This window comes from Salmo trutta, chromosome 6 (assembly GCF_901001165.1).
Source record: "Salmo trutta chromosome 6, fSalTru1.1, whole genome shotgun sequence".
In the NCBI taxonomy this organism is placed as follows: Eukaryota; Metazoa; Chordata; class Actinopteri; order Salmoniformes; family Salmonidae; genus Salmo; species Salmo trutta.
In genome coordinates, this window is record NC_042962.1 from 12,860,800 (window position 1) to 12,869,872 (window position 9,073).

The window sequence follows — 9,073 nt, forward strand, 5'->3', positions numbered from 1 at the left end:
GAGAGAGAGTTAAAGCAGTGGTATGGTGTAGAGTAACAAATACACACATTAAAACCCCTTAGGGTTCTGTTAAAGCAATTTGGATTGATTTACATTAGAAGCTCTTTTTGTAATGGAAATGTAATGAATGTGTTACCTCTATATATGCTGTGTCGCTGTTTGCATCTTTGATGTGAGGGAACCAGTCTCTGGGAGGCTTGGAGAGATGCTTCGACTCAGTCACAAACCACAGCAGCTTAGGCCATCCTAGAGAGACAGAGAATCATTTGGCTGTATTCATACACTGTTGAGGAACTAGATTACGAGAACACATGCTCATGCACGCACACATATACTTACCTCTGAACTGTGGTATCTCTCCTGTAGCACTCTTGGGCAGGCCTTTATGGCAGGCATCACTGGTCAGCGCCACGGTAACCCCACAGCTACCCAATAGGAAGCCGATCTGCTGGCTGCCAGCATCCTATTGGACAAGAGAGACACGTTCAGGTCCAACACTCCTATATGTGCTTGAATGTGCTTATTGCTTATACAACACAACAAACAGTATGCGAATGAAACAAGGTGTTCCCCAGGGCTCTGTGCTTGGACCTCTGACTATTCATTTTTCCCCACACCCACATTTATGTAGACGTGCCTTGCGTGTGAGGGGCACCTCTATGGGTACAGGGACCACCTCAGCCAGCAGGCAGCCATAGAAGGCCACCATGAAGGCCACCGGGTCATTGTTAGGAAACACTAGCGCCACCTAGGGGATCGGAGGAACACAGGCAGGAGAAAATATTACAATCCTTCTTGTCCTTAATTCGGATATCCATGATTAATAACATAACTAGTAAAAGTATTGGAGGGATGGATCTTCTACATGTACTCACCCTGTCCCCCGGTCGCACCATGGGCTCCTGCTTGCTGCCCAGCTTGTGGAGGATGTTAAAGGCCAGCTTGACACTTCGAGACCATAACTTCCCTATGGACACAACACAGGGCTGAGTGAGTGTGTGTGTGTGCCACAGGAGGTTGGTGGCACCTTATTGAGGAGGATGGGCTCATAGTAATGGCTGGAGTGGAATCAGTGGAATGGTATCAAATACATCAAACATATGGTTTCCATGTGTTTGATACCTTTCCATTTACTCCATTCCAGCCATTATTATGAGCCGTCCTCCCCTCACCAGCCTCCTTTGATGTGTGTATGTGGGTGTGTGTGTGTAGTTACCGTATGTGAGTACATATAGAGGTTTGCCAGTGGTGTCCAGGCTGGTGAGACAGGGGGCTTTAGGGCTGATGGTGCCCCAGCGTTGGAGAGCTGCCTCCAGGGAAGGGGGCCAGTTAGTCACCACCCCCAGAGCCTCTCCTCTCACTGCCAACATCTCTGCCCCCTCTGGACGGCGCTGCTTGGGGTCTGGCTGCTGGACTACAGAGACAGAGACTTTTATTGTGAAACTTGCATGTAAAACAATTACACACACTAGAGATGAATGCAGAAACCTTCACTAACCTTTCACTAAATATAAAGACAGAGAAGATAGCTAGATAGCTAGATTTAAATATGTATGTATTTATTTATTTATTCATTGGACTGATTTATTGGTTGATAGCTCCTACCTTCTAGAAGTTCTTCAAAGTCATCAACGAAGAACTCTCTGAGCGGAGGTCTACGAGGCATTTTCAGAGTGTTCACTAACTGCTGGATCTTAGCAGACACACGACTGCTGACCGGGACGCCGTCTCCAGTCTCCATGCGCTCAGCGTTGCCGTATCTCTGAGTGTTTCGGGCGATGGTTCCTATGTGGCGCTCTGAGTGGGAGGAGTCAGACGAGTAGCCAGTTACATCAGGAGGAGCAGAGTGAGAGAGTGAGGGAGGGAGAGAGATAGAGGGAGGGAGAGAGAGAGAGGGAAGGAGAGAGAGACAAAGAGAAAGAGAGAGAGAGAGAGAGAGAGAGAGAGAGCGGGAGAGAGAGAGTAAGAGAGCGGGAGAGAGAGAGAGAGAGAGTAAGAGAGCGGGAGAGAGAGGGCAAGAGAAAACAAAGACAGAGAGAGAGGGAGAGAGAGTGTTAAAGCAGTGGAATGGTATATGCATTAAAAAAAGGTCTGTGTGTGTGTGCGCATGTGTGTGTGTGAGCGTACTGACCGTCAGACTCCAGCGGTGGAGGCCACAGCATATCAGAACCGAACTCACAGGATCTTCTGAGAGAGCCTCCGTTCTCTGCCACGCCCAGAGCTGGCTTACGCTTCAGAGACAGGTGTCCAATAGCTGCAGACACACACATACAGATGTAAACACATACACACAAACACACTGTTACACAAATAAGAAAAGTGAAGTTGTACTCACCGTGGTGAGCTGACACGTGGTGTGACTGGGTCAGGTGTGTGTGTGTGAGGTGGGCGTGTGCCAGGTGTGGGTGTGAGAGGTGTGTGTGTGCGAGCGAGTCTGCCAGTCGTCCTGCGTTACCGCTGCCGCCGCTCTGAGTGGACGAGGAGGACGAGGAGGTGGAGCCTAGGTGGGCTGGACCTAAGAGGGCGGGGCGAGTCATCCAGTGTTCCATCCCTGGCATATCATCGCCTAGCCCCGCCTCCTCCTCCGAGCCCGACGACGAGTCTGAGCACAGTGGGGACAGGCCTAGTGAGGGTCAGTAACCTTCATACAACCTTCATACAGCATAACTACAACCTATCATAGCTAACCAAAACACAACCTAACCCCAACTCTATCTGACCCTGAAGACAGGCCTAGTGAGGGTCAGTAGCTTTCATACAACCTTCATACTACATAACTGCATAGCATAACATATAATTAACGTTACTACAACCTTAATAGAACTTAACTGTATAAGACAATGAGGACAGGCCTAGGGAGAGTTAATAACCTTTATACAACCTTCATACAGCACAACTACAGCATAACACTGACATAATCATATCATAACCTGATGTGTGTGTGTGTGTGTGTGTGTGTGTGTGTGTGTGTGTGTGTGTGTGTGTGTGTGTGTGTGTGTGTGTGTGTGTGTGTGTGTGTGTGTGTGTGTGTGTGTGTGTGTGTGTGTGTGTCTCACCTGGGGGTGTGTAGGCGTCCATGGATGTCTGTACCACCAGCGATCGTCGTTTGGAGGGCATGGGCACTGCCACCTTGCTCTCCACATGTCTGGCTAACACTGCCTGCACCGCCTCACTGTGGACGTCTGGGGGTGAAATGGTGTTGGAGAAAGAAGGAATTGTGTTAGTCAATTTAATCAAAACACTTCTAGCTATATGTTGACTAATGAAAGGTCAATCTAAAGTTGAGTCTACCAACAGTTTCAATGACTCTGGTCTAAGGTGAGGTTCAGTATTGTAGTTAAGGCGGGTGTGTGTTTGTGTGTACCTGAACGATAGCGTTCATCACGTGTTCCAGAAGAACGCCGCCTGTGGAAGCGAGCAGCAGACGGAGGGGGGAAGAATGGGCGGTGGGACAAACCCTCCATACCTACACACACACACAGAAAAGCACACACAGAAAAGCACACACACACAGAAAAGCACACACACACAGAAAAACACACACACACAGAAAAGCACACACACACAGAAAAACACACACACACAGAAAAGCACACACACACAGAAAAGCACACACACACAGAAAAGCACACACACACAGAAAAGCGTGTGCACACAGAAAGGTGCGCGCACACACACACACACACACACACACACAGAGAGAGAGAGAAAAGCACACAAACAACAATTCAGCGAGTCAAAAAGATACAGTCCAATCCACAGAGATACAAAAATCACCAAACATTCTCAGTGTGGAAGGAGCTTTCAGCATGTTGAATATGCTGCTACATTGAGAGTATTGGGAGTACTACAGAGTGAGAGAGCCACAGGTTAAAGGAAGAAGGTTAAACCCAGTGGGACTAGAAAATACAGTCGTATGAAAAAGTTTGTGCACCCCTCTGAGGCGACATAATAATTGACTCTGTCGTCACAGAAAATGATCACAGTGGCATGCCATTCATTTTCTAATAAAAACTGAGTACTGGGGTATTGTCCAGACAAAGATTTTTAGTGTAGCAATATTAAGTTGTATGAAATTAAATCAGATGTGAAAAATAGGCTATGCAAAAATTTGGGCACCCTTGTCATTCTATTGATTTGAATACCTGTAACTACTTAGCACTGATTAATTGGAACACACAATTGCTTTGGTGAGCTCATTAAGCCTTGAACTTCATAGACAAGTGCATCCAATCATGAGAAAAGGTATTTAAGGTGGCCAATTGCAAGTTGTTGTTCTCTTTGACTCTCCTCTGAAGAGTGGCAACATGGGGGCCTCAAAACAACTCTCAAAGGACCTGAAAACAAAGATTGTTCAACATTATGGTTTAGAGGAAGGCTACAAAAAGCTATCGCAGAGATGTAAGCTGTCAGTGTCCACTGGGAGGAACATGGTGAGGAAATTGAAGACCACAGGCACAGTTCTTGTTAAGGCCAGAAGTGGCAGACCAAGTAAAAGATCGGAGAGGCAAAGGCGAAGGATGGTGAGAACGGTCAAAAACAGCCCACAGACCACCTCCAAAGACCTACAACATCATCTTGCTGCAGATGTTGTCACTGTGCATCAGCACACTTTGCACAAGGAGAAGCTGTATGGGAGAGGTCCTGTATGGCTCAGTTGGTAGAGCATGGTGTTTGCAACGCCAGGGTTGTGGGTTCGATTCCCACGGGGGGCCAGTACGAAAAAATATATAAAAATGTATGAAATGTATGCATTCACTACTGTAAGTTGCTCTGGATAAGAGCGTCTGCTAAAAGACCAAAATGTAATGTAAAAATTGAGAGTAATGCAGAAGAAGCCTTTTCTGCACACACGCCACAAACAGAGTCGCTTGAGGTATGCAAACACACATTTGGACAAGCCAGCTTCATTTTGGAATAAGGTGCTGTGGACTGATGAAACAAAGATTGAGTTATTTGGTCATAACAAGGGACGTTATGCATGGCGGCAAAAGAACACAGCGTTCCAAGAAAAACTCTTGCTACCCACAGTAAAATTTGGTGGGGTTCCATCATGCTGTGGGGCTGTGTGGCCAGTGCCGGTACTGGGAATCTTGTTAAAGTTGAGGGTCGCATGGATTCCACTCAATATCAGCAGATTCTTGGGAATAATGTTGAAGAATCAGTCACAAAGTTGAAGTTACGCCGGGGCTGGATATTTCAACAAGACAACGACCCAAAACACTACTCAAAATCTACCCGGGCATTTATGCAGAGGAACAAGTACAATGTTCTGGAATGGCCATCCCAGTCCCCAGACCTGAATATCATTGAGAATCTGTGGGATGATTTGAAGCGGGCTGTCCATGCTCGACAACCATCAAACCTAACTGAACTGGAGATGTTTTGTAAGGAGGAATGGTCCAAAATACCTTCATCCAGAATCCACACACTCATTAGAGGCTATAGGAAGCGTCTAGAGGCTGTTATTTTAGCAAAAGGAGGCTCTACTAAATATTGATGTGATTTTTCTATTGGGGTGCCCAAATTTATGCACCTGTCTAATTTTGTTTTGATGCATATTGCACATTTTCTGTTAATCCAATAAACCTCATTTCACTACTGAATTATTACTGTGTCCATCAGTTATTTGATAGATCAAAATTAAATTGCTGATCCAAACACCCAATTATTTATAAATGGAAATCATGGAAATTGCCAGGGGTGCCCAAACTTTTTCATACGACTGTATGTGCTGCACTGTGTTCTACTAGAGGACAGACTGTGTATTAATGTACCTCCAGGATGAGGAACGTAGGCCCTGATCAGCTTAGACCGCTTCTTCTCATAACCCTTCTGTGTGATGTCACCTGGCAGAGAGAGTGGGGGGATAGAGAGAGAGAGGGATGGGGAGGGAGGGAGTGAGTGAGAGAGAGAGAGAAAGGGATGGGGAGGGAGTGAGAGAGAGAGGTTGTTTTGAGTGTAAGAGTATCTGTTTTTTACGAGGCTTCAGAACACAGAACCTGCCCTTTTAGTGTGTGAGTGAGAGAGAGAGAGAGAGAGAGAGAGAGAGAGAGAGAGAGAGAGAGAGAGAGAGAGAGAGAGAGAGAGAGAGAGAGAGAGAGATAGATAGATAGATAGATAGATAGATAGATAGATAGATAGATAGATAGATAGATAGATAGATAGATAGATAAAATAGAGACAGTATGAGAGTGAGTGGACGAGGCCAGCCTTGGTTTGCTGCTTAATACGGTTAAAGATTGTGCCTATGGTGTTATTTTATTTCTTGAGCAGTTTCTGTGCCATTTCACATCTATGTCAGTATGTGTGTGTGAGGGAGAGGAAGATAGAGAGAAAAATAGAGAGATCGAGACAGAGAGAGAGAGAGAGAGACATAATGTGTTTCACAATCTGAGGGTAGCCAGAACATCTGGGTCCAATCTGCTCATCTGTTCCTCGCTGTGATATTCAGCACGTGTGTGGTTTATATCTATGAGGCCTTTCTGTAGATCAGCAACAGCATGACGGCATTCCTGTTTCTGCACACACACACACACACACACACACACACAACAGGGAGACGCCATCTTCCTCTCTCAGCGCAGCGGAGCAGGCAGGGAGTTGCCTAGCAACCATTCTCCTGGAGAAGGCCTGGTGGCCATCTTGGATTTCAAGCATCAGATGTAATAACTGGGCTAATCTAATGATACCTGCCTAAGTGTGTGTGAGTGAGAATATCCAAGCGAATGCCACACTGAAATATCACTGAGATCATAACAGCCCTTCTCTCTATTTCCTATTCTCTCTTTCTTCAAATTCTCTTTTTCTCTCGCTCTCACACAAGAAAGCTGAGATGGAATCTATAGTACATATATGTCACGACCAGTTAAAGCAAAGTTTCATTTTCCTGGATGCAGAAGAGCATTTTATAGAAACTTCCATTTTCCTTCAAGTGGCTAAAAATTGCTAGCAATCATGGAACATTGGAAATAGTGTGTGTGTGTGTGTGTGTGTGTGTGTGTCGGCTGTGTGTGTCTCACACTGATCCCCAGAATCACATCAACGTCCAGCTGTGATTGGTTACAGCCTAAGCAGTGTTCCTTCCCTATTGGTCTTTGTGAACTAATCAAATCACACAGATTGGCATGGCATCGCTATCCCACTCTCTTTCACTCTGTACACCCCCCCTCTCTTTCACTCTGTACACCCCTCTCTCTTTCACTCTGTACACCCCCCCTCTCTTTCACTCTGTACACCCCCCTCTCTCTTTCACTCTGTACACCCCCCTCTCTCTTTCACTCTGTACACCCCCCCTCTCTTTCACTCTGTACACCCCCCTCTCTCTTTCACTCTGTACACCCCCCTCTCTCTTTCACTCTGTACACCCCCCTCTCTCTTTCACTCTGTACACCCCCTCTCTCTTTCACTCTGTACACCCCCCCTCTCTATCACTCTGTACACCCCCCCTCTCTTTCACTCTGTACACCCCCCCTCTCTTTCACTCTGTACACCCCCCCTCTCTTTCACTCTGTACACCCCCCTCTCTTTCACTCTGTACACCCCCCCTCTCTATCACTCTGCACCCCCCCTCTCTCTCTATCAATATGTACACCCCCCCCTTTTTATCACTCTGTGCACCCCCCCTCTCTATCAATATGTACACCCCCTCTCTATATCAATCTGCACACCCCCTCATCTGTCCATCTCCAGTACAGCACCTGTATCTCCATCACTATCTGTCCTGGTCCTGCTCTGATGAACAGCCTATGGAGGGACAGCTGGGTTTGGGATCCAACAATCATAGCATTAAAAATAGGCTACTGGCTGCATTAGGCTCTAGACGTTCAGCAGTGCGTCTCTAACACGCTAGCCCACGATGCAAACCAGGCACACAACATGCATCAGGAGCGTTGACGGCAATCTATAGAGCAGACAATGTATATGAATAAAATATGTAAACATTATATAACACAGAGATAAATGCGCAATTTATCTGACAATCACGCGCTTCAAAATAATCTCCGAATTCCATTGGTTAATCCGCTTGGTTGTGATTTCACAGATTCCTTGTGGGCTATTTTATTTTAGATTCAATCGTCGCCAGAAAAAAAACCACCCAAATCATCATCATTATCATCATCAGCAGCAGCAGCTAAGTATGCAGGCCAAAACACCGAGCCCGATCACGAACACACACAACACATAACCGTATCCTGTCACGCAGTGTTGCAGAGATATTATTCAATTCATACGTTTGAGCATGACACACACGTACAGGCCTAAACATACACGCACACGGGTCCGTGGACTTACGGACAAAACAACGTATTTCAAGTCCTAACACCCAGTTGGTCTCAAGGTCAAATACCGGGTTTGTGTCGGTGTCACCAAGAGAGAGACAAAGGCAGGCGGGTCAATCCCGCAGTGGGCTGCTGGGTCTCCCCTCACCCTGTCCCGGCTAAAGCAGGCTGGGAGGGCCGCTCTGACAAACATCTGGAGGGGCGGAGCAGTGGAGAGAGTGGGGTCTGGGGGAACGGGCCATTGCTGTAGAGATTCCTCTACGTTAACGGATTAACCGCGCGCGCGGGGTTTGTTCTTACCCTCTGACAGCTCGAGTTCCAACTCCGCCAGCCGGGCGCGAACGTCCAGTGGGAACGGCGACGCCTCACGCTCTGCCATTAGGTTATACAGTAGACAAATCTCTCCGTCCTCCCTCAGTTGCCGTCTCCTCCTCTCCTCCAGCAGAGAGAGAACTATTCCGCGGATCCTCCTAGGAGGCAGCTAGCGGTGCATTGAGGGGAACAAAGAGAAAAATATGTTTTGTCGGTTTACCGGGGCCCCGGCATGGCCTCGTTAGTCTACCTCCTCTCCGTTATTATCGTCTCTGTGATGAGGGACCACTGAGGGTCGATCCGTGGGTCTCGAGGCTGCTTGCCCGGCGATGCGGTGCTGATGATGATCCTCGCGCTGTTAGGAGCTACTGTCACGTGACGCACGGTAGAGAGGAGAGGAGCGCTACCGGGAGGGACCGATGGTGGCGCCGCGTGGGAGGCATGGGTATTATGTCCAAACCACTGCACCACACCCTCCT

The 9,073-nt window shown here is 47.3% G+C and overlaps 1 protein-coding gene across 3 annotated transcripts in view; it reads right to left on the minus strand.

Moving 5' to 3' along the window:
* Nucleotides 1-8,935, minus strand: part of LOC115195441 (disco-interacting protein 2 homolog C) — a 36,972-nt gene extending 28,037 nt beyond the window's left edge. Inside the window, exons 1-12 of one of the 3 annotated variants that reach the window (XM_029755281.1) lie at nucleotides 8,583-8,935; nucleotides 5,778-5,849; nucleotides 3,365-3,466; nucleotides 3,057-3,182; nucleotides 2,336-2,602; nucleotides 2,132-2,254; nucleotides 1,606-1,797; nucleotides 1,217-1,414; nucleotides 876-967; nucleotides 638-748; nucleotides 340-463; nucleotides 137-246 (exon numbers count right to left, since the gene is read on the minus strand). In XM_029755281.1, the coding sequence (XP_029611141.1) occupies nucleotides 137-246; nucleotides 340-463; nucleotides 638-748; nucleotides 876-967; nucleotides 1,217-1,414; nucleotides 1,606-1,797; nucleotides 2,132-2,254; nucleotides 2,336-2,602; nucleotides 3,057-3,182; nucleotides 3,365-3,466; nucleotides 5,778-5,849; nucleotides 8,583-8,661 (1,596 nt within the window). In that variant the 5' untranslated portion in view covers nucleotides 8,662-8,935. Of the gene's footprint in view, nucleotides 1-136; nucleotides 247-339; nucleotides 464-637; nucleotides 749-875; nucleotides 968-1,216; nucleotides 1,415-1,605; nucleotides 1,798-2,131; nucleotides 2,255-2,335; nucleotides 2,624-3,056; nucleotides 3,183-3,364; nucleotides 3,467-5,777; nucleotides 5,850-8,582 lie in introns of all 3 variants that reach the window. The other 2 variants (XM_029755282.1, XM_029755280.1) reach the window with 2 other exon arrangements.
* Between the last annotated feature and the right edge of the window lie 138 nt (nucleotides 8,936-9,073).